Source organism: Buteo buteo, chromosome 17, assembly GCF_964188355.1.
Source record: "Buteo buteo chromosome 17, bButBut1.hap1.1, whole genome shotgun sequence".
In the NCBI taxonomy this organism is placed as follows: Eukaryota; Metazoa; Chordata; class Aves; order Accipitriformes; family Accipitridae; genus Buteo; species Buteo buteo.
The window spans coordinates 28,210,681-28,234,160 of record NC_134187.1 but is presented as its reverse complement, the minus strand read 5'-3'; the positions used below and the strand labels follow the sequence as shown (position 1 = coordinate 28,234,160).

At 46.5% G+C, this 23,480-nt stretch overlaps 3 protein-coding genes across 3 annotated transcripts; all 3 read right to left on the bottom strand.

The window, feature by feature from the left end:
* Nucleotides 1–917: 917 nt before the first annotated feature.
* On the bottom strand, nt 918–7,668 carry LOC142040955 (keratin, type II cytoskeletal cochleal-like). The gene is made up of 9 exons (XM_075049401.1): nt 7,214–7,668; nt 6,585–6,793; nt 3,865–3,925; nt 3,101–3,196; nt 2,747–2,911; nt 2,245–2,370; nt 1,890–2,110; nt 1,580–1,614; nt 918–1,146 (listed from the first exon to the last, which is right to left on the bottom strand). The coding sequence occupies exons 1-9, from the start codon at nt 7,625–7,627 to the stop codon at nt 947–949; spliced, it is 1,527 nt and encodes a 508-aa protein (XP_074905502.1). The 5' UTR covers nt 7,628–7,668; the 3' UTR covers nt 918–946.
* A 1,790-nt stretch (nt 7,669–9,458) lies between these two features.
* Nucleotides 9,459–13,322, bottom strand: LOC142041232 (keratin, type II cytoskeletal 75-like). Its single transcript, XM_075049890.1, has 9 exons — nt 12,828–13,322; nt 12,186–12,400; nt 11,823–11,883; nt 11,633–11,728; nt 11,194–11,358; nt 10,812–10,937; nt 10,199–10,419; nt 9,898–9,932; nt 9,459–9,792 (listed from the first exon to the last, which is right to left on the bottom strand). Exons 1-9 carry the CDS (start codon nt 13,320–13,322, stop codon nt 9,581–9,583), a joined length of 1,626 nt encoding a protein of 541 aa, XP_074905991.1. The 3' UTR covers nt 9,459–9,580.
* Nucleotides 13,323–16,958: 3,636 nt separating this feature from the next.
* LOC142040951 (keratin, type II cytoskeletal 6A-like) lies at nt 16,959–21,891 on the bottom strand. The gene is made up of 9 exons (XM_075049395.1): nt 21,282–21,891; nt 20,037–20,251; nt 19,431–19,491; nt 19,139–19,234; nt 18,723–18,887; nt 18,379–18,504; nt 17,912–18,132; nt 17,596–17,627; nt 16,959–17,487 (listed from the first exon to the last, which is right to left on the bottom strand). The coding sequence occupies exons 1-9, from the start codon at nt 21,783–21,785 to the stop codon at nt 17,291–17,293; spliced, it is 1,617 nt and encodes a 538-aa protein (XP_074905496.1). The 5' UTR covers nt 21,786–21,891; the 3' UTR covers nt 16,959–17,290.
* Between the last annotated feature and the right edge of the window lie 1,589 nt (nt 21,892–23,480).

Genomic DNA, 23,480 nt, shown 5'->3' with positions numbered 1-23,480 from the left:
TCTCCAACCCTCTTCTTTGCCTCCCTTCCCCTTCCATAAAAAGAGAAGGGGGGAAAAAAAAAAAGATAAGAACAAAGGCATTAAACCAGAGATGTTTTTCCAGGTTATGTAAAATTTATGTTACCAAAGCCTTCTGTTCCTCCTTTTTGTTTTCCTGTATTTTTAACCCCTGTCTGTACTTCAAGCTCACTCTGGTTGGTGGAAAGGAAAATGGTTTGCTGCTGAGACAAGATCTAGCAACCTGTAGGTTATGTGGTCTTTTGGCTTAAATTATACATACTGGGTGGGTGAGGAATTAGACATTATAGAGAGCCAACCCCTTTCACCTATGGAAGATGAAGGCTCCATTTTTGGATGTAGGTAGAGCTAGAGAGCCCTGGAGTGAAACGACAGCAACGCAAGAGGAATTGGGAAACAGAGCAACTGCCTCTATATTGAGAGTCACTTTGTTTTCAAGTCTTTGGGGAGAGCAAGCCCAGCAGCGGGGAGCAGGGTTGCTTAAGAGGGAGCGCAAGGGTCTGTGGTCTCAACACCCCTCCTGGTTTCTATCGTAAGCGGGTGAAGGGACACGTTCTGCTTTCATGTACACTGGCCTAAATCTAAGTCCTGCATCTACTCTGTGTTTGTACCAGAGCACTGGAGCAAAAGGGAACCCTGGGAAGCTGCAAGCCGAGCTCTAACGATGGCGCCCATTAATGGGAAGGCTGATTACTTGTTGATAAGCAGTGCTGGGCTTCCAGTCAGCTGGGTGAGGCTTTATGCAGAGGAATTAATTGGACTTAGGGAGGCATCTCTCCCAAGCCAATAAGTAGTGCTGGGGGTGAGTTTTCCCCTGACGGGAAAGCGGTAAGCGTGGGTCTTTGGATGGTGTTAACAGGCTTCGTGCTGGCAGCAGGAGGTGGTGCTCAACCTCTTCTGCTCCGAGTGAGCTGGATGCTGCCGTGACTTAGCTCCGATAGCTCTTCTTGGTAGTGCTTTTCGATACAAACCTCATGCTTGAGCTGCTTCCCGTGCCAGAGCTGAATCCCCTGGCCAGGCAGCTCCCGCTGCCGGAGCTGGCACCGCTTCCCCCCATGCTGAGCCTGTTGCTGAAGCCTGACCCCAGCATGTTCCCACCTCCGTAGCTGCTCCCAGATGAGACCACGGCTGTGATGGAAAACCGTGGGAAGAGGGTTAATTTGTTTGGAATAGTATGAAGGAATTTCAACCTTTAGTTTCACACATTCATGGTTTTTCTTGGACAGTCTACCACTGCCTGTATTTCACACAACTTATTCTCTGGCTTTTCTTCCTATCCTGTAGCAGAGCTGGCCTTACACATCTGAGTCTCCTAGGGACAATCTTAAATCTCCTAGGGACAAAACCTTTCAAGTTCAGAGTTGGTCAGAGAATAGATGTAGCAAGCTCTTTTGCCTCCCCAGTCCCGCAGAGTGCTGCAAAACCCTAAGTATACTCCATTTTTGTGCTGGTAACTACTAGCTGCATAGCTCGTTTTCATCGTCTTATCCTCAGTTTCAGGTACATTTAAGGAATAACTCAATGAATACTCAATCTATTGCTTATGAGCCAGACTACTTACAAATATTCACCGCACCAACGCCTTCTCCAGCCAGTCTGGAAGAAAGAGAGGACAGAGAAGTAAGGGCTTGTTATTTAGGACAATTTCAAGCATCAGTTTGGCACCAGGGACATTGGATAACAGAATGGTCTGGGGTGTTAAGGTGTGATGATGAGCGTCTGATAGGAATTGAAATAACACCTGTAACTGCGTAGGGTAGGAGTGTGTTTTCTCTGCAGTTTTTTGCGGCCCTTCCCTCTCTTGTTGGAAGGCAGATGTGAGAACATCTGTGGGTTTGGACATTATTTTGTTTGCTGGCGGAGGCACCCACCTGCTCTCCTCGCCCTCCAGCAGCTTCCTGTAGGTCGCGATCTCGATGTCCAGGGCCAGCTTGACGTTCATGAGCTCCTGGTACTCGCGGAGCTGCCGGGCCAGGTCTGCCTTGGCTTTCTGCAGAGCATCTTCCAGGCCAGCCAGTTTTGCCCTGGCATCCTTGACGGCCATCTCCCCGCGCTGCTCAGCATCTGCAATGGCCGTCTGCAAACTGGCGCACTGCAAGAAGTAGAAATAGGTTTGGTGACTGCTCGGTGGGTTTGGACCCTGATTTCCAGGCGTTCTTGCAAGGGTACGGCAAGGTAGTGGAGATGGAGGTGCCCCCATGTTTGGAGGGCTCCTGTGCACCATACCTGTTTCTTTACACTATCAATTTCCGAGTGGAGCCGCTGGATCATGCGGTTCATCTCCGAGATCTCCATCTTGGTGTTGTGGAGGTCATCTCCGTGCCGGCCAGCCGTGAGCTGCAGTTCCTCATACTGAGATGGGCAGGGAGATGAGACACCAGGGCACAGTCAGATCTGGGCAGGAGCTTGAACTCATTGGTAGAGACTGACCCTGCTCTGATCCTCTCTTGACTGGGTCTCCTGTCTCTTTCTGTACTCAATCCAAGCTCTTCCTCATGAGCTTTAGCATATTTCCTTCCTACCTCTATCTCCTTATGCTCCTCTGTCTCTCGTTGTTAAAATGACATTTTCACATGTCCGAGAAACTAAATGAATCCTATCCAAATTGACTTGATTTTACACCCTACTCCCCTGTCCTCTCTGCTTGCACTCTCCAGTATAACATAGCCTTTGGGAAACGCTAAACAAAAATTTTCCTAGCTCACCTGGTTAATTTTCACATCCTCACCTTGCTTTGGTACCAGGACTCAGCCTCTGCCCGGCTCCGGTTAGCGATGTCTTCGTACTGCGCTCTGACCTCTGCAATGATGCTGTTCAGGTCCAGGTTGCGGTTGTTGTCCATGGATAGGACCACAGAAGTGTCGGAGATCTGTGACTGCATCTGAGACAGCTCCTGTAAGTCAAACAAATTCGTTCTCAGTCCCAAATGTTTCACTGTTACGCTTGTCCCAGAGATGATGTGTGGTAGAGGGGTAAGATCGGGGAGGAACTGCAGCTCTGAAGAGCTCTCTCAGGCTGGTTCAATCCTGTTGGTACCAGGAAAATAAGGAAATCACAGAACTGGGAAGCGTGGGATTCTTACTGCTTCATAGAGGGCTCGGAGGAAGTTAATCTCATCTGTCAGTGCATCCACCTTGGTCCCCAGGTCCACCTTGTTCATGTAGGCAGCATCCGCGTCCTGGAATCGCAACAACAGGGGTAGCGAACAAAACCTTGCCTATCTGCATCCTTGTACAAAGACCAGTTGTCATTTAATACAAACCTTTGGTGACAAACTAGAACTGAAGACTTCCTTGACCTCTGTGCCTTTAAACAGAGCCAAAAGTGACCTGGTTTCTTCCCTCTACCTTCTTTTTTGGGGGAGGGAGGGATAATAGTGTCCATAGATCTAAGCAATTTTTCACATGTAGAAGCCACTGAATTTCCCTTTTCTTGCCAGTGCACAGACAGATATTTTCGACAATGCTTTAAATAGTGGAAGTTTCTTATTGTGTCTCCTGCAGGTGGGACCAGGGGGGCTCTGGGGGTGGGATTGGATACAGAGAGGCTGCAGAAGCAGCAGAGCAATTAGTGGAGTGACTGCAAGGTATGGATGACCCAGATCTCATCTGGTACCTGGGGGACCAGGATTCACCTGAATTTTTTATGAGGGGCCTGAAACAAGAGCAAGCTATTGCCAGGGACTGACACACTGGCACAATTGGGTGTTTCTGCTTCTAGGAGGGATGACTACACGTTTGCTAAGTGCTTTGCCCAGCTTGGCACTGCCGGATAAAAAGGGTTATTTGCATTCAAATGCGTTTTGCCTTTAAAAAGTGTGTCCCTTCTTTGTTGTTGGTGCCTCACCTTCTTGAGCAAAACAAAGTCATTCTCCGCAGTCGTGCGCTTGTTGATCTCCTCTTCATACCTGTTGGGAAGGGGGGATGAGCATCCCTTTACAGCTTCCATACTGCAACCCACCCCATCCACCACGGGCGTGCGGAAATCCCTCCTCCGCACATTCATTATAGGGTGCTTGTGGAGAGACTAAAGGGTCTGTTCCCAGGGGCATTGACCCCCGATGCATGGATCTTTGGAGGAAACAACAAAAATAGCTATTTAACAATGCTATATCCTTGCTATGTCAGTGCATATATTATACGTAGCATTATTAGATATATGTATCTCACTGATTATGATAGAAAGACAGCACCCTTGGGCTAGGTGATGGGAGGAGGCCATCTGGAAAAGCTGCAGGCCTTTATTAAAGGCACGTTTTATCCTCCCAGAAGTTTTTGCTGTGAATGGGAGCCTTGTACTCTCTAAATTTTCTCAGGCCGGGAGGGCTGGGTGGAGCCGTAGCTGAGCTCATCGCCGCCACACCTGGGTTAGTCAGAAGAGCTGGGATCTCTGACGCCATCTCCCGCGGTGGCTTCGGGAGGGCTGGGGATGGCCGGGGAGGAGGGAGGATGATGTCCTGGGCAAGGAAAGCCAAGGTCTGGATCAGCAGCAGCACGCGGTCCCACTCTTGGGAAAGGATAAAAACCAGCAATAGCCATGGACTGATGCCCAGCTCAAATGAAATGATTAAATGAGGGAGATGAAAGACGGGAGTTCAAAGGAAGGAATCTGTGCAGCTAATAAGACGTTAGCCTTTCATGACCCTTTCATGGGGGAAGATTTCTTCACATCAGGAATATCCAACCCTTAAAATCATTTCCATTAAGCAAAGTCCTAGCCTGTATATAGATTTGTGGGACTCTGAGCTCTTAGCCACATAGAAGAGGAAAACTAATTTGGCATATGTCTAATTTCTAATTGCCATATGGATTAGTATTTGACTCAGAAGAGCAAACCATTAGGATGAATACTTTGGGATCCACAAAGTTTAAAATAAATAAAGGTAAGAAGAACCAATTCCTAGGAAATGGGGACAGAAGTGGTGACGTCCTTTTGGTAGGTGTAGGCATTGTTGCCACAATGCAACATGATGCTCCTGGCGCAGCAATGCGTATGATGTAACTGAGTGTTTGCCCAAAGATTCCCTGATCTGGAGCCAGAAGGAATATTTGACACTTAGTCAGATGAGGCAGAGTATTAAAGTCTGAACCTCTTCTATGATGTGACCTTTGGTTGTCAAAGGATTTCTTGTCTGAAGTCATGGCTCACCCAAGGGTCTTTTCTCAGCTGAGGAATCTCTGTTGCTGCTCCAGACTGTGCTAATGTTAGACATTGCTTTTCAAAATTTAAAATTGCTTTCACCATGGACCTGTGATGAGAATAGGAGGAGGACACTCTCTGACCCAGTTAATCAATAGCAGTATTGTGCTTACTGCTGGAATTCATCTCAAGTCAGCTATCTGGAACTTGGCTATTTTGGCTAAGCTCTGTTCTTTGAGGTTTCTTCGGTAGCTGATGGAGAAGGATATTTATCTCAGGAATGTCATTTGTCCCATCCTAAAATGAATGAAGGAAATCCAGATGGCTGATTTGTAGCAGACCCTGACATCTTACCTGGCCAAACTGACACAGGACAGATTTTTTTCTCTGTTAAATGTTTCTTTTCTGAAGGCACAGAGAATCATAAAAAAGAAGTCTCAAAGTAGACCATGGATGACGATTTCTCTTCCCCAAAGCAGTCATTTCCATTCCAATGCTACTTTGGGGCTAGAGGCACTGTTGGTAAAGGTGGCAGAAAATGTCAGAGACATGATCTCCCAAGAAAGGGAGAGCAGAGAGCTTTTGGCAGAATGTGCGTGTCCTTGTTTTGAATTGCAGCCTGCACCTAGCTCTCATCTCTTGTTTTTCTGGTTCCAGATTGACAATTTAAAAGCTCCTTACTTATTCACATCCATTAAGCAGTGCATCCCTCGTGGGCATGGTAGCAGACACTAACTCTTGATAGATGTTTTTCCAAAGTGCAAAGAGTGGATGAGAGAGGGAACACCTCCTCCTAACAACCTAAAGAGTTAATGAGCTGAGCTGAAACCCTCGTCCAAGATTTCAGTGACTTTCCATGGGGTGGAAGCTAACTTTCAGAAGTGCTAAAACTATTGAATACATTGATATGAATTATATATGATTATAACATTTTTTTTTAAAAAAGAACAACACTTAAGCACACACTTAAAATTAATCTTTCTTTTTAGACAATTTTTCTCTTCTGGAAGGGAACCCACATCAGTAAGAAATGTGAGTGTTCAGAGTGCTCAATAGTCTTGTTAAGATTCAGGTTTCATCCTGGTCTGTATTAAAATGATTACACAGGAGCTGAAACCATTTGGAAAGCTTCAGCTCTGGACAGACTAAGCTTTTGAGAAGGTGCTCCCAAACTCCTGTGGATGTCTGACCATCTGAGCCTTTTGCAACATTTTAAAAGTTCACCTGTCCCTACAAAACAAATACATGTGTCTTGCAACAGGTAAAGTGCTGTTGCTGACATACAGCAGCTAAAGTGAGGGCAACTCGTGTCACTTTAGTCCTTTCTGAGGTCTCACATTTTGGGGTTGCCTTGGGTCTTTTAACTCACCCAGGAAGAAGATAGAGTCAAGAAAAACTGGACAGGTTTCTTTCTGTGTGTTGCTTACCTGATCGTGAAGTCTTCAACAGCATCCTGCATAGCCTTCAGCTCTGAGCTGAGCCGCAGCCTATCCCCTCCTAGAGCCTCAAGCTGTCTCCTCATGTTGCTGATGTATGCGTCAAACATAGGTTCAAGGTTATTTTTTACAACTTTTTGGTCTTTCAAGAGGCTCCATTTGGTCTCCAGTACTTTATTTTGTTGCTCCAGGAACCGCACCTGAAACCCATCAGAAAAATTTAAATCATTTGGGATCATCAACTCAAAACTTGCCTCACTTTTCATGAGATGGGGGCTTTAATGTGAGGGATTTGGGGTTTTTCTTTTATGTAATTTAAAGTGGGCTTTAGATGGGCATGTCATCAAAAGATCATTGGTAGGAAGATTTGCAAACCAGGAGCAATATTCAGCTGCAAAGAAACCTGAAAAAATAATTTGCACCATATCCAGACTGTGTATAGAGCTCTGACAAAATGAGCTGTATAGACAGTCTGGATATGGAGGTAACAAGCTGAACAAAGTCCTTAATTCTGTGCATTAAGGGTTTAGAAGTAAATTTATAATGTTGAGAGCAATCCTGATCCTAGTCTACAGGCAATGACAAACATGCCAGGCAGGATGAAGTGGAACATGTCTTACCTTGTCGATGAAAGAGGCAAATTTGTTGTTGAGGGATTTGATCTGGTCCTTCTCCTCCTGCCGCACTCTCTGCATGTTGGGGTCAATCTCCAAGTTAAGAGGTACCAAGAGGTGTTGGTTGACCATGACCTCTTGAATACCTCCAGGGCCATATCCTCCTCCGAACCCAAACCCAGCTCCACCGACTCTACATGCCAACCCGCCATGACCTGACCCATAACTGTATCCTGGTCTAGCAGAACAATACCCTCCACTCATGGAAATCCTCTTGCTTGCCCCTAGATTGTGAAGGCTCCTGCTGCCAAAACCACCGCTGATCTGTCCCGTGCCTCCACCACTGCTACGGGACACAGACACGGACCTGAGGCTGCTTCGGTTAACAGGCATAGTGTCAGAAGCAGGACCGAAAAACATAGTGAGTCCTCCTGACCTAATGCCGACTGATATCCGTGCTGGTGGTGAGAGCAATGGACAATGAGGTGAGATGGCAGATGAGTAGAAATCTTTGGGAGTTTGGATCAGGAGTCCCCTCTGCCTTTTATCCTTTTGGAGAGCTGGGCTTGTCCGCAGAGGACCGCAGCTCACTTGACTGAGCTAATTGGTTTGGTATGCTGGCACGTGGCCACCTTTCCCAACCCGTTAATCACCAGACTCGCTAATGCAATGGGCTGGTAATCTTCAGGCTCATAAAACTCACCAAATTTTCTAACCTGTATTTTTCAGAGTGGGGATTACTGGTGGGGAAAAAAAATATATTTACGTCCAAAGTTCCCTTGGTTAATGGTGTCAGTGGCCATTTAGTTTAAAGCTGATGGGACTGAAGTTGCCACAAGAGGGAATCTAGAGATGTTGAAAATGCTAGTTTGATGTGCTTTGCTAAACAAAAAACTGACTTTGCTCCCCGATTGCCAGCCATCTCTGGCTAGGAGCAACCTGTCCTGATCTAGGCAAGAAGTTTGATGTCTTGGTCTGCACTCCTCATCTTTGCAGCCAACACTTCATCTGCACAGAGGTACTTCTGGTAAAGATGATAATGTGGGACACACCTGTGCCTTTCTGTTGGCTATAAAGGGGGCCTGGATGCTTTGTTTAGCCAAAATGCTGAATGATGAGATAGCTAAAAGCACATGATCCCCCAGAGAGAAAACAGCCTGACTTGTAAAAGTCCAGGTCATCAAATGACCGTGATGCTGGACAGTGTTTAAATAACAAACCAAATACCAGTTCTGCTGGTGTCAGTGGAAATATGGTCTGGAGATGCCGGAGAAAGATGGGCAGGTGTTGAAGAGGATGAGCTATTTCCTTTCCAGTAGTGTGTTATGGTGCTTAGATCTATAGGATTAATGAAAAGCTGGGGTTTATTATATCACCTTCTCTTTAGGCTAGGAGTCAGCATGCACTTAATGTGCATCACGTTTACCTCTAGTGCTTTAGTCACTCGGCGGTGTTTTGTCAGAGATTGAACCAGCACAATCTGCTGCAGTAATCTCAGCCCATTTGGTGCTTTGTAGTTTGTCTCTCCTTACTGCTGTTCAGGAGATCAGAGAAGGGGAACCAAACCTTCCTTACCCTCAGGGTCTTTAACTATCTCACAGCCTATGCGTGGGGACGTGATTTTTCCCAAAGAGGGTGAGTTTGGGGGTTTAATGGGTCTTTTTCTAATTATGGTAATGGCAGTGACGGCATTTTATTAGCCCCTGCAGCTAGTGCATGTACAGAACAGCATGAGCTGAAGTACTTGCTTTCTTGGGAAAAACTAGATTTATATCCCTACATGACTCATCACATAAAACCTTGAAAGATTACCGGGGTTTTGGCATGATCAAGGTGGGATGAAAATGCTGAGATGCCATAATGTAGAAATTAAGATAGAAGGATGTTTTCTCTAGTGCCTACTAGGAACAGTAGATATTTCCCCATCCTGTGGAAGATACTGATGCTAAAAAAACTTTGCTCACACAAATGGGAATGGAACATCCAGCTGCTCTGTTCCTGTTGGATATCAGAGGTGTCCATGGAGTTGTAGTGAGTGCAGAGGAAGGAAAGGTCTGAAGTCTTGTGTGTGTGACTTTTGTTTACCTTCGATTCTGCTCTGCTATGTCAAGCACTCTCTTCTCCAAGGTCCTGTAAAGTAATTGGTCTTCAAAGGAGGATGCGACAGAATTAATTTCACGTGCCTTTTATTAGACAAACACTGGGAAATGGGGATTTCAGAGAGTCGAACAACAAACAGGAGCATGGCATGTTTCATATAAATAAAGACGGATAGCTTTGACTTCCAAATCTTTTGCAAATAAAAGGGTCAGGATTGTACACAACACGAGAGGAAGCTTGGCACACGCTAGCTAACAGTGCTGATGTCTGACTTTAATAGCATCTCTTGGTTGAAGAGGTGCTGGAGACATACTTCGTGCTGGAACTGCTTCCACCGACCACGCATGACCCGGCTGTGCCTTGTCCGCTTCCAGAGCTGAAGCCCATTCCTCCAGCACAGACCCCACCTCCAACACCGCTGCTGCCTCCAAAGCTGAGACAGTTTCCACTTCCATATCCTGTTCCTACGGCGGTTCTGGTCACGGCTGCAAGAGGAAAACACCCTCTTTAGAGGTATCCGCAAACAGTGGGCTCTAAGCAGCAGGGAGACAAATGTAAAAGTTGCCAAACTATCTTTAAAAGTTACTTACAGATATTCACTGCACCAGCACCTTCTCCAGAGAGCCTGTTAGGGAGCAAAACGAGCCAGTAAGAATTCAAGAGGAACCCATGAACAGGAGCTGGTTGAAAAGGGAGAATTTCCTTGGAATATATTTGGTAGAAGTTGGAAAGTTTGCATGAAAGGCTACCATCTACCCAAATAGCTCATCTTCATGGGCAATTTTTGCCTTTAAACAGGTTTCAGGTCTTCTGAATGTGGGAAGTCTAAACCTGACAAGGGTCTGCAACTCCATTGCACCTCTGGAAATTGGGATATAAAATTGGACGCACCTGCACTCCTCGCCCTCCAGCAGCTTCCTGTAGGTCGCAATCTCAATGTCCAGGGCCAGCTTGACGTTCATGAGCTCCTGGTACTCGCGGAGCTGCCGGGCAAGGTCTGTCTTGGCCTTCTGCAGAGCTGCCTCCAGCTCGGCCAGTTTTGTCCTGGCATCCTTGACGGCCATCTCCCCACGCTGCTCAGCATCTGCAATGGCTGTTTGCAAACTGGCGCACTGTGGAGGAAAACCAGTGGTTGCATTCCTTCTCTAGAGTATAGACTAGTTCTTTGTACCCTGAGGTCGTGATGCCAGGTCTCGATGCAGATGACTTTGGGTTAACATCTATAGGTGTGATCTTAATGAACATTGAATTGACCCATGTTCTGAGCCAGGTCACAACCTGGATTTAATCTAACCCCACACCTCTTAACATCTTCTTAGGTTTACTAATATTGTATTAAGTTACTCTTAGTGATGTTACTGCACTGAGATAAATGCTGTAGTATTCATTCCTGATCCAGCAGAACTCAAAGATGCATCTATTTGTATTCCCTGGAGTTGGCTGGACAACCAAGAGGTTAGACCACAGCAAGAGTTAAGTCTTATGCATTTATGCTGCCCTTTACCTGTTTCTTCACACTGTCGATTTCAGACCGCAGCCGCTGGACGTGACGGTTGAGCTCAGAGATCTCCTGCTTGGTGTTACGGAGGTCGTCCCCATGCCTGCCTGCTGTAGCCTGCAGTTCTTCATACTGTCAGAGAGAGAGGAATAACCAGTCAAGGTAAAATGTATTGGGTTTAGAGCCAAGCAGAGTGTGGGTATGTGGGTGTTTGCACTCCAAAGTACGTGTATGTTCTCAGTCCCAAATTAGCACTTCCAAACTTTATAGGATTATTAAATCTGAAAACATCCTGTGTTATAAAAATCACAGTGGGACACTCCTCCCCGAGGGGATTTGGGGGAGGGAGTTTGGTTTTCCCATTGCAGAAGCCTTCCTAGGCGCTCACCCTGGACTGGTACCAAGACTCAGCCTCCGCCCGGCTCCGGTTAGCGATGTCCTCGTACTGCGCTTTGACCTCTGCAATGATGCTGTCCATGTCCAGGCTGCGGTTGTTGTCCATGGTCAGGATGACGGAGGTGTCAGAGATCTGGGTCTGCATCTGAGACAGTTCCTGCAAAAGCAGCGGGTGTTTCGGTGAGTTGCAGGTGTGAGACACGAATGTTGCTCCAAGAAAGGAAACCCCCCAGGTTATTGGGTAGACCTGGGTGGACAAAGTGACTTTTCCAAGACAGTTTCAGGCAGGATTAAGCCAGCAGGTGAAATGGAAAAAGCATTGAATTATTTAGTGCAACAGAGTGGAAAATAAACAGTCCTGAGCCTCTGAAGTGGGAAAGGAAGGCAAGGACATAGGAAACTGGGAGAATGATGTAAATGCTGGTGCTTACGGCTTCATAGAGGGCTCTGAGGAAATCTATCTCCTCCATGAGGGAGTCCAGCCTGGCTTGCAGCTCTGTCTTGTTCATGTAGGCAGTGTCTACCTCCTGGAAGAGGAAACGCATCACAAAAATGAAGTGGGTTTTGGAAAAGCATAGGAAAAGCTGGAGAACGTGTTTCTTGCTATGCTCCTGCACCTACCTTCTTCAGGATCACAAATTCATTCTCGACAGCTGTGTGCTTGTTGATCTCCTCTTCGTATCTGCGGGATTGAAATGGAGGGTTGGTCTAGGCTTGTGCAAAAGTTATTTCATATTTTCAGGACCAGCCGCTTTTTTTTTGTGTGTGTGTGTGTGTACAGTTTTGTACCTTGATCTCTTAGCCCTGCCTGTGACTTTCAGCCATGGGGAATTGAGGCTGAACATGTCTCATATTAAACTTAACCTGGGCCTTACTCACAAGATTATATCAGCAAAAAGGCCGCCTTTCCTTGTTTGACTGCACAGATGCATCTGTCGTAAACACCCCCTGCTCTCCAGGCAGACCACAAATGGATGGGCTTACTTGTTCTTGAAGTCCTCAGCAAGGCTTTGCACCTTGTTCAGCTCCCCTCCCAAGTTCTCCTTGTCTGTCAGCAAGCTGTTCAGCTGTCTCCTGAGGTTGTTGATGTAGGTCTCAAAGAGGGGCTCGATGTTGTTTCTGACTGGTTTGTTCCCCTGTTCTTGCAGAAGGGCCCACTTGGTCTCCAGGACCTTGTTCTGTTGTTCAAGGAATCGGACCTGGATAGAGCAAGATGTTTCAGAAAGAGTGATTTTAGGATGGTTTTCCTTAGAGAGGCAAGGTACAATCCTGCAAGGATTCACTTGCTGAAAGGTGGGAGCTCTTAGCCCTTGGGGAACAGCTGACAATTTAGACAAGCAAGCAAGCATTGCACATCTGATGTTAACATTCCTGCTCTCTTTGCAAACTCTGCTTCCTTACATCCTATATCACCATTTTCCGCCTGATGGCTGGTCTCATCTCAGCATTAATGAAAGGGGTGAATTGTCTCAAAGCTGGAACCCCTCAGGCTTTATTCCCAGGCTGCTGATGTTAGAAATGGCACTACAAGAGCAGCAAAATTGTTAATAAAGATATAAGTTGCCCTTGTTTGTGCTTCCACACTGAAGAATCAACACAGCATAACCAAGAAATCTAATGTCTCACCTTGTCGATGAAGGAGGCAAATTTATTGTTGAGGGTTTGAATCTGATCCTTCTCATCCTTACGGATACTCTGGATGTTGGGGTCAATCTCCAGGTTGAGAGGTTTCAGAAGGCTCTGGTTGACTGAGACTTCATGGATGCCCCCAGCTGGGATAGCAGGGAATCCAGGGCCACCCATGCCACCTCCAAACCTGAAGGCACCACCAACTGCACCACCAAAACCACAGGAGATCCCAGTGCCAGCACCAAAACCTGCAGGTCCGTAGAAGTCACCGCCTCTTCCAGCTATGGAGATCCTCTTGCATCCACCAAGACTGTAGAGGCTCCTGCTTCCAAAACCTCCAGCAAATCTTCCATACCCAGTGGCGGTACTGCAGTTTCCACCTTGGGATGCAGAACGCAAGCAGAAGCCGGTGCTGCTGGCATTTGGGATGAAGGCGGAGGCAGCGCTGAAGCCAGCTTTGCTCTGGTTCCTTGCAGCGCACTGGCGAGACATGGCAGCTGCTGTGAGCAGGGTGAGAGCGATAGAAAGAATAAAGCAGCGAGGAAGTGGATGGAGGCAGGAAGGTGAAGTTGTGCTCCCCCAGGCTGGGACTGGCCCTTTTATACCCTTACTGGCTGGGGATGGGTCTGGCGTGGTACTCATCTTACTGATTAACCGGGCTCGGCACACCCAGCAGCAAAGCGGATGGTGAGTTCACCATGAGCACAAGCACCTACGAAGCACTCACAAAGTGCAAGAGTTGCATTTTTGTGTGTGTGTGATCTGGCTGTCGAAATATCTGAGAAAACACTAAATACTGCCTGCTCAACTCCTGTTCGCAGCCATGCCTTTCCCACTCCCTCCTTTCACCTCTGCAGTAGATGGTTCCCCATGTTGGGCAAGCACTCGCTCATCTCTATTTCATGGATGAATCAATCCCTCTGTTGCGTAAAGGCACATTATTTCACGGTGTAGTGGTCCAAGGTCTGAGAAATCTGTTATTGCGGGTCTGTGTTTTCCTTCTGCTGTGGTTTTGAGTAAACCCCAGCGGGGTATCGGCACCTCAGGCCCCGACTTGTCAGAAATTCTGGACTCTTGTTCTCATGCCCAAACAAGAGTAATTTAAACCAGAACTGATACAGGAGGGAGAAAAAGGTGATGGAGGGAAAGCCAGGGGGGTGATGGGGCATTAGTGGAAGTCTCAGGTGATCAGCTATCAAAAACCAGCTGGGGAGTGGGAAGGACATGGAAGGTAATTTTATGAATGGTATTTTCAGACCTTTTCTTTCTGTAAAGAGCATCTATGTTTCATCCTGATTCAGACTGACAACAAATGATGAAATATCAGAATATGACCTGGGAGGGAGTTAACCATTGTCTGTGACGACACAAAACCTGAGTTGGCGATTTCTCAGGGCTTCACCTTCGCAGATTTTTGGGCTGTTTCCTGACTCATGGGGTGACCTTGTCTCTACGCAGTGTGAAGCCTGTTCCCAGGCTGCCTTCCCCATGTCTGTTGTCTTCCCTCTCTGATATCTCTTACTCACAAGGAAATTCAGTGCTTGGGATCTGGACTTGTGGCATTGTTCACAGACAACTCCCTTTACTCTCATTCCACATAGTACCCAGGAAAAGTCAAACAGTGCATTTCTCTGGTGAAAGACGCATGGTGTCTTGACTCACCCTGTGCATGCTGTGTGGTAGCACTGTACGGATGGGCATTTATCCTAGAGCAGGCAAGAAGCTCAAAAGTCATTCCCAGTGTCTCGTCTGGATGCCCAGGGATGGACACGCTTCTCTTGGACCCTGCAGCCCTTTGGGTTTGCCAAGGTATGTCTCTCTTGTGGATGCCCATGCCCAAGCTGAACACCTACTCATCAGAGGAGGTAGCAGCCCACCTGCAGAGTGTTGTTGGGAAGTCGTGGCTTTCCCCAGCCATTAAAAAGACGTGCAAACACTGGGGTATGGAGCAAGTGTTCGCAGACGCATCTTTCAAGTGCCCCCTTATGCTTGCCATTTCACACGTGGAGGCTGGGCAGTCAAGTGAGTTTGACCAGAAGGTCCCAGGAGGGTAATTTACAGATGCCTGTCATCTCTTTTTGCCTTTCAGCCATGGGGGTTTTTTTTGGTTTTGTGTTTGGTTTTTTTTTCTCTCTTTCTATTTTCCTCTCTGTTCTTCTAATGTTCCCATTACACACCCTGGAACAAAGCTAAAATAACTGTTCTGGGAGTGTTTCAGCTACTGTGCGTTATAACAAGCAGCAGTTTTTAAGAGAGCGGAGCTTCTGTGACTAAGCTACCGACTGTCCTAAAGAACTCTGTAAAAATGTTATGGGTAGCAATTAGCAATCAGTTCCCTCCGTGCATTGCAAATTCAAGCCCCTGAGTGCAAGCACCATTCATTTCATTATGACTAAGGTTTTAATCTGGGCTGTGCTAGAATTAACGAGGGCTGTCCTCTCCCACTGAAATATAAGCCCCAGGTCATTGCTACCTCTGTTTAACTTGTCCAGCAGGACTGGATGCAGAAGGTTACCTACGTGGTGACCAGAGCCCTGCACTGGAGCAGGGACAGCTGTACCTTGGTCATGTATCCAGAGATGCGAACCTTTGCCAGGGTGGTTTTTTTGTATCTTGCTTAAAAAGGGGTGCCCTGGGAGAACAAATATTGTGTCCCCAGCCTTTCCCATGCTCGATGAAGGGCTTTGTAATCTCTGTGTTATGACCCAGGGGTTGATGCAATGGGTGGCATCCATCTGATGTGCCTCTTGGCTATATACATTATACCCTCTTTGGTTAGAGAGTGTGTTTGGGCAGCAATGAGGAAGACCGTTACTTAACCTTGCCCAGGCTACTGTTCTGAGCGAGGATATTGCTCCTTCCCAGGAAGTTGTTGGGAGTATTCAGCAGGGAGAGGTGGTGGAGCAGGAGTGGAGAGCTGGAGCAGACCAAGAAGCAAGGCCACAAGTTTTGGGGAAGATTTCCTGAGGGATACAGAGAGAAACACGCAGAGTTCAGAGCATCCTAGAAAATTATGGGAAACTGCTGGTCTCATAGGAAAACCCAAATACAGCCTATTATTGAGGCGCTGCCAGTTCCCCTCTATTTGCCATCTCTGGGTATTTTCCTAAGAGTGCTTCTCTACCCATTACTTGATCTTATTAAGATACATGGGGCGAGGGTTGGGACTTTTTTTCTAATCACATCTATTTGTTCAGCTGATCTTCCAGCAATGAGATCTGTCACTCTGTAGCTTTCAGCCAGATGATACTCTGCTTTTACTTCTCAATTAATTTCTCCTGATTAGTCAGAACCACATCTAAAATTGCTACAGCTCTGCTGGTGTTTCCTCCACCTTCTCAAAACAAGATCTTGTCTCCGGTGTATTCTAGGAACGTGAAGAAACATTGGATCTTGAAGACTTTCACTTTCCAACAGGTATCCCATTCTTGGATATTTTTTATAGCTATTGGATAAGCGAAATCTAATTCAACACATAGCATGTGAATGCACATGGACAAGATCCTCCACCTGCTTATAGTCAAAGGAGAGGGAACATCAGCATCAAGACCCCTAAAACAGTGTGGCCAGTGCTCCGAACAGAAAGGGAGAGCTTTCAACCCGCTCGGGCAGATGTTTGCACTGCTGGCACCTACGCTTAATGAGACAGCTCACAGTAAAAGGGGTTTTGAGATGGACTGATATACTTGAACAAGTCGGGTGGTTGCTCTGACTCCCCTAGTAATTAGTTCCCTATTGTTAGAAGTTTATGCAGGTACATCACACACTTGGCACTGCCCTTCATACCCCCTGGGAGCCAGGCTCCTGGATGTTGTATTGGCTGGAAGCTGCATAGTAAATGAATCTTAGACCTTCTCCCCTGTGCCTGACTCTTGCCTTGGCGTGCCCTGTGTTTAGCTTCCAGGTGTTTTGCTTGCACAGTGGGGAGAACATTGAAACCAACGGCAGACCTCCCTTTGGTGCTACGCTGTGCCTGTGTGTTTTGGCTGCTAATGGAGAGATTCAGGAAATGTGAATGAGGAGCAAAAATGTGAGCCTTTAACTGGGCAGGGCCCTAGGAAGAGTGCTTGTTATCTGCATTTGCATTTGCTGTTCCATGCCTTTAATTAAAAGGTCCACAAAATAGAATAAATTACATATGCATTTTTATTAGACAAACACCAGAAAGTGAAGAGAGACAAACAGTCATGGGACACATTTTATATACAAAATCCAGCCAAAAAATGCTGAGCTGTAACAAGCAAGTTGCAAATTTAAAAGAGTTGGACTCATGTTCCATAGCAGAGCCCTACACGATGCATGCTAGACAACACAGCTGAGAGAGAGTTCCTAAAGTGAGGCTCCTGTGCGACAAGACATAGGGTTTAGGTGGCCCTCATTCTGTTGACCCCGACTATGCTTTAGTAAAGGACCAGTGTTAAGGTGTTTTCTGGCGAGTGAAAGCGTCTGAAAGGAAACTTTTAGCTTCTGTAACTTCTTCTGGTGGAGGAGGTTGAGACAAACTTCACGCTGGAGCTGCTGCCGCCTCCAAGGGTGGTGCTGCTAACCCCAGGACCACTTCCACAGCTGAAGCTGTTCCCCATATTGCAGATTCCCCCTCCCATGCTGAGGTTACTTCCTCCTCCGTATCCCGTTCCCACAGTTGTTCTGGTCACGGCTGCAAGGAGGAGAAGGAAAAGCGTTCAGTTTCTCCGGGCATTGGCTTCTTGGTGCAGAGACACACTAATGCTTAAATAAGGTAATTGCATATATTTTAGAGACTTACAGATATTCACTGGGACACCATCTCCAGCCAGCCTGTTAGGGGACAGAACACAAAAAGGTAAGAGGATAAGGAATCTGTTGATAGTGGGGGGAAAAAACCAGGGTACATTTCCTAGACACCTTTGGGGAGAAAAATAAAAACTTGGCATATTTCAGGGATGCTTCCTGCAATGTTATTTCTATTAGCTATGACAATCTTCCCCCCTCCCCACCCCCTAATGCCCTGTTCAGCATTTCAGAAATGCTGAGCATCTCCAGTGCTTGCATTGCTTTGCTCCTCCAACATCAGGACTAGAAGGGCTGTTTTTCTCACCCACCTGCACTCCTCGCCCTCCAGCAGCTTCCTGTAGGTCGCGATCTCGATGTCCAGGGCCAGCTTGACGTTCATGAGCTCCTGGTACTCACGGAGCTGCCGGGCCAGGTCAGCCTTGGCCTGTTGCAGAGCATCTTCCAGCTCGGCCAGTTTGGCTTTGGCATCCTTGAGGGCCAGCTCCCCACGTTCCTCAGCATCTGCGATGGCCGCTTTCAGGTTTGCACACTACAGAAGAGAAAACCTCAGTCAAATTCCCCATACAAGACCTAGACTTGCTCTTTATCTACCCTGAAATCACAAGGTCTTATTCCAGCACCATCAGCTTAATCATTTTTTGTGACAGTTCTCTTTTGGAGAGAAAAAGGATCAAACTGAGCAGAACTTGCCTAGGTTTCCTCTGATGTTTTCCTTCCTCTCCCTTGCAAGTCAGGGTGTAAATTGGTTAAAAGTGTGGGGTTTGCTGCTTTTTACCTGTTTCTTCACGTTGTCGATTTCAGACCGCAGCCGCTGGACGTGGCGGTTGAGCTCAGAGATCTCCTGCTTGGTGTTACGGAGGTCGTCCCCGTGCCTGCCTGCCGTAGCCTGCAGCTCTTCGTACTGTCACAGAGAAAGGAACAGCCAGTCAAGATAAAATCCATCCTTTTTGGAGTAACCCAGGTGCCTGAAAGCATGGCTGCCTCCTCGAGCCCAGACTAGCAGCTGGAGTGCTGCTGTGCAAGATGCAGTGTTTGAGAAGGTTTTCTTGGAAGAGTCAGTCTTTATCTGTTCAAGATAAGACATGAAGATAACAGCACGGAAAGCCCCAGTTTCTTCACCTTGGTTTGGTACCAGGACTCGGCTTCAGCCCGGCTTCTGTTGGCGATGTCCTCGTACTGCGCTTTGACCTCCGAGATGATGCTGTCCAGGTCCAGGTTTCGGTTGTTGTCCATGGTGAGAACAACAGAGGTGTCGGAGATCTGGGTCTGCATCTGAGACAGCTCCTGCAAAGTGCACAGGATTAGGTGAGCTAATTCACTTGAGAGATGCCTTTTCATCCTTTCAGATGAGCGTGCAGGCCTGGGAGAGGCTACAGATTGTTATCTAAACAGCTAAGACAGTTGGTACAACTCTAAAGAGGTAAAGGATTTAGCATCTCCTGGGGGAAGAAATTACAGGCTTTCAGAGGAAAGGAGGGAGGGAAGGGAAGCTCTTAGCTGAGGGGTGAAATGTCTCAGGAGGTGGTTGTACTCACTGCTTCGTAGAGGGCTCTCAGGAAGTTAATTTCTTCAGTCAGCGCATCTACCTTGGCTTGTAGTTCCACCTTGTTCATATAGGCAGCATCTACATCCTGGAGGAGGAGAGATTTAGGTAATGTGTCTTAAACTCTTATCAGCAAGTCAGGAACAAGCATATCTCTGCAATAACAGTCCAGGGAAGAAGCCGTAAAAAAAGTTTTTGGAATATGAATGGATGGATTTGTGAATGAATAGGTGATTAGAGCTCTACAAATAGTCATCAGATGGTGTTCTGTAATTTGCTCTCACCTTCTTGAGTGTCACAAATTCATTCTCTGCAACTGTACGCCTGTTGATTTCATCTTCATACCTAATGGAGGGAAGCAGAAGGAGCATTTGTTTAGGCAAGTAACAGAGGGAGGTGATTTTGGTTTGCTGGAATTAACTTCCTCAAGAGCATTTTGCATACAATGTTCTTTTCTCCTACAGAGCATCTGAATAAGAGACCATGAGCATGTTCCTAGGCTGAACTAGTTAAAACAAGTACATCAAAAAAATTTTAAAGAATCTATTCTTTTTTTCCTCTTTCTGGCCATTAGTCATACTCCTTCTGCCTGTCTTAAGCAAATTAAGCATGCTGTCCTGAAACTCTCAGACCTACCGTGTAATTTTTTTTTTTCCTCAGTAGGTAATTTAGTTAATAAGTCTTTGATCATATTCTAAATTATTCCCTAAATGTTTGTGTATTTGGATCTGTTACTCCGTTACTGTTTATCCTGAGAAAATGTCCCAGTCTTTGCTGTTGGGAATTCCTGTGTCCCGGACTCTCCTGGATCACCCAGTTGGCTTAGGGATGTGGAATAGAGAAAGGCTGCACCTACCTAGGTAAGTAGACCACTAGCTCAATAGACTTACTTCTTCTTGAAATCCTCAACCAGGTACTGTGTGTTGACGAGCTCTCCCTCCAGCCTTCCCTTGTCGCTCAGCAAACTGTTCAGCTGCATCCTGAGGTTGTTGATGTAAGTCTCGAAAAGCGGCTCCAGGTTGTTCCTAACTGTTTTCATCCCCTGCTCCTGAAGCAGGCTCCACTTGGTTTCCAGCACTTTATTTTGTTGCTCAAGGAATCGGACCTGCAAGCAGAAATATCCTGAAGATGTTTTGAAAGAGCAGAGATTATGGAGAGCTTTCCTTGCAAATGGGGGAGCTCGGTACTGGCTGAGGTGATGAAGTGCTCTTTCCAGCTGGTTTTTATAGCCAAATTTTCATCTAGTAGAAGAAAGAATTTGCTATTTGACTGCAGGGACCCTGCTCAGTATTGCAAACAAACTCTGGAATTACTGCCTATTTTCTTGCACCATGCTTCCCCTTTGTTGCTTTGCTAAATCAAGACAAGGTGCATGCATTTTGTGTGAAAAGTGCATGCAAAATCAGTTAAGGAGCAGAACAGGGTTTGCACTTTTATTAAGAAAACAATAGTAAAGTGCCATTTCTCCTTCCCTTCAGTATAGCTCCCCCACCCCACAAAGCAACCAAAATAATGTAGCATTTTCCTTGAAACCAAAGAGAAGCTGCTCAACCGGAGGAGAAATCAAGCAGATGCTCTTGTGCATCTAATACAGTTAACAAGGAAATGAAGTAGACAGACAGTGTCAGATAAGATTTCACTATTTTGAACTAACAGTCCAGACATGCTGGTACTGTTGCAGTGGTAGCTTTAAATGCCTTTGAGGAAATTGAAGCAATGAGAAGCTTACTTCTCCCTAGTGCCAATTCATGTGATTACTTTCTTGGTCATTTTAGATGGGTTGCTTGCATCTCACTGTAACCATCTAAAAAACTGTTATCAAGGCTCCTATAATGCACAATGGAGAGAGCCCAACATCTCCAGAAGGATGGGATTGTCTTCTAGAGATTCCTTTCTCCACTGCCCAAGAGATGTCAAGCAGCAAATGAGGAGGACCTCAAATGCTGGATGATTAATTCATAGCAACCACCATGTAGCAGGTACCATTCCCTGGAGTTTCTGGGGACTGGGCATCTTCCAGTCTCATTCCTCACTTCTATTCCTTCTTGATCAGCTTATGTGCTCACAAAGCAGCTAAGAAAAGAGTCCCCATCGAAAAAATCAGGACAAGATATTTAGGGAAGCTCGTGTCTCACCTTGTCAATGAAGGAGGCAAATTTGTTATTGAGGGTTTTGATTTGTTCCTTCTCCTCCTTTCGGATCCTTTGGATGCTGGGGTCAATCTCCAAGTTGAGAGGTTTCAGAAGGCTCTGGTTGACGGAGACTTCGTGGATGCCCCCATTTGGGAATCCAGCAGCACCCATGCCACCACTAAAGGCACCATATCCATAGCCAAGGTTAGCTGGCATGCCAAAGCCACCACCATACACGCTACCAGCGCCACCACCAAAACCTGCGGATCCATAGAAGCTACCACCCCTTCCAGCCACAGAGATCCTCTTGCATCCACCAACATTGTAGAGGCTTTTGCTTCCAAAGCCACCACCAACCCTAGCAAACCCGCTGCCAGCATTGCAGTTTCCAACCCGGGTGACAGAGCATGAACTGAAGCTGGTGCGGCAGGAGTTTGGGACGATGGCCGAAGCAGCGCTGAAGCCACTTCTTCCCCTCTGAATCCTCACGGTGGACTGGCGAGACATTGCTGGCTTTTGGATTGGGATGGATGCTACAGCAAGAATAAAGGAGCAAAGGTGCTGGCCTGGAGCAAGGAGTAGGAGGGAAAGGAGAAAGATGAACCTGTGCTCTCCACGGGCTCGGGAGAGCCCTTTTATGCATGTATGAGACTGGGATGGGTTTGATGAGGTGGATCATCTTTCTGATTAATTAGGCTTGGCATGTCCAACAGCATTCTGGAGAGTGAACTCACTCCGCACACACGCCCTTCTGAAATAATATAGCCAGGTTCTGAGCAACAGTGGTATTGTTTGGGAATAACTGTCGCCTTCTGCCGTCTTTGTAGACAGCCAGACTCTTTGCCATATCAAAGCGTTTGAAAGTTCCAAAGAGTCATGTTGGGCACAGGGAGGAAAACACCATTCAAAACGCGTGTCACTCAACACCTCTCTCATTTGAAAACTTCATCCCTCAGGATTGCTTTTGCCCCTTTTCTGTTCACAAGCAGGGCTTTGAAAAGTTACAGTCCCTTGTGTGTTAGGAAAGGGTTCTGTGTTGGGCAGAGTAGCATTTTACAGCAAGCCCTGCAGAAAATTGTTGAATCCTGGGGTATTGTGATATGTCCTGCATGGTCCCCTCTATGCCACCACAATATATCTGCAGAAATAGTTTTGCTTCCATCCCTATAAAGGCTCAGCTCGCTGAGCTGACCTCTTCTGAAAATCCTGCTTCTGCAGACTTATTCTTCTGTCACTGAAAAAATACAGGAATAAATATGAAATGTTTTGACAAGGTCTTTTGTTCATGTGTGGATTTTGACAGCTGCTATTGAGCTCTATCACAAATAGTTGTGGTAGTACCTCAGCTTTGAAGATTTGGAGTTCGGTATTTTAGCAGGGTGGAAACAAATAAACAAACAAAAAAAAAAGAGGAGGAAAGATTGTGGGAATGGGAACTGCTTTGAATCCACTGGCTCTATGGAAATGGAGTGCTCTGGGGCTGTTCCCAACTCGCAGTTTATAAACACGACGTAGTTCCCTGAAGATTTACTCAGCTCTTTCAGCACTGCACATCTGAAAGTGTGATCCTGCCTGCTTGAATCCACTAGGAAAGTGCTCTACAGGATTCCCTCTGCCCAGATCCACAGCAATCTGGACACAGTAAGACATCCTGGATCTTTCCTTTCTCAGCCACAGGTACCAACACAGCCCTTTGCTTTGCATTTACATGGCAGGCACTTTGAGTAACAAGTCGAACAGAAAAATGTGAAAAATAATTCATTTTGAGGGACAGCAAGTGTTTCTGGCCCTCACTGTGTTTCGAGTTGTTCAGGAAAAGATGATTCATATATAATTTGTTTATACAAGAGGGTGAACTTGCAAATGGTATCCCCCCCCCCCGAACAGCTTCCTCTCATGTTGTCTGCGAGTCTGAGCAGCTGCTGGCTGTAGTAGAGGAATAAGATAATATTGAGGAATCACCACGGTGGAGGGGTGTTGTGCTTCGATCTGCCCATGTCTTGCAAGGTACCTGGGTAAAAGAAACTCCCAGAAATACTTTGCACCCCCATTGTTTCCCCAGCTGCTTTCTTTCAGATGGATTGTGTTTGCAGTTGAGTTTTGAAAAAAGGGGGAGTAAATAGCAGTTTTTAGTTTATTTTGGTGTCTATTACGAGACTAAGCTTTTATTGTACGGACGGGCTTAATCCTGTAATTTTTGGC

What these genes read in the sequence shown, in the direction of transcription:
- LOC142040955 (XM_075049401.1), bottom strand. Translation starts at nt 7,627, where the DNA reads ATGTTTTTCGGTCCTGCTTCTGACACTATGCCTGTTAACCGAAGCAGC. An exon ending in AGTCCTGGTACCAAAGCAAG is followed by an intron (nt 2,371 to 2,746) that starts GTGAGGATGTGA and finishes TGCCCATCTCAG; the next exon opens with TATGAGGAACTGCAGCTCAC. An exon ending in CTGGAGGGCGAGGAGAGCAG is followed by an intron (nt 1,615 to 1,889) that starts GTGGGTGCCTCC and finishes TCTTTCTTCCAG; the next exon opens with ACTGGCTGGAGAAGGCGTTG.
- LOC142041232 (XM_075049890.1), bottom strand. Translation starts at nt 13,322, where the DNA reads ATGTCTCGCCAGTGCGCTGCAAGGAACCAGAGCAAAGCTGGCTTCAGC. An exon ending in TCAGAGCCCTCTATGAAGCC is followed by an intron (nt 11,359 to 11,632) that starts GTAAGCACCAGC and finishes CTGCTTTTGCAG; the next exon opens with GAACTGTCTCAGATGCAGAC. An exon ending in CTGGAGGGCGAGGAGTGCAG is followed by an intron (nt 9,933 to 10,198) that starts GTGCGTCCAATT and finishes GCTCCCTAACAG; the next exon opens with GCTCTCTGGAGAAGGTGCTG.
- LOC142040951 (XM_075049395.1), bottom strand. Translation starts at nt 21,785, where the DNA reads ATGTCTCGCCAGTCCACCGTGAGGATTCAGAGGGGAAGAAGTGGCTTC. An exon ending in TTGCCTCCTTCATTGACAAG is followed by an intron (nt 20,252 to 21,281) that starts GTGAGACACGAG and finishes TTCTGCTTGCAG; the next exon opens with GTCCGATTCCTTGAGCAACA. An exon ending in AATTTGTGACACTCAAGAAG is followed by an intron (nt 19,235 to 19,430) that starts GTGAGAGCAAAT and finishes CTCCTCCTCCAG; the next exon opens with GATGTAGATGCTGCCTATAT.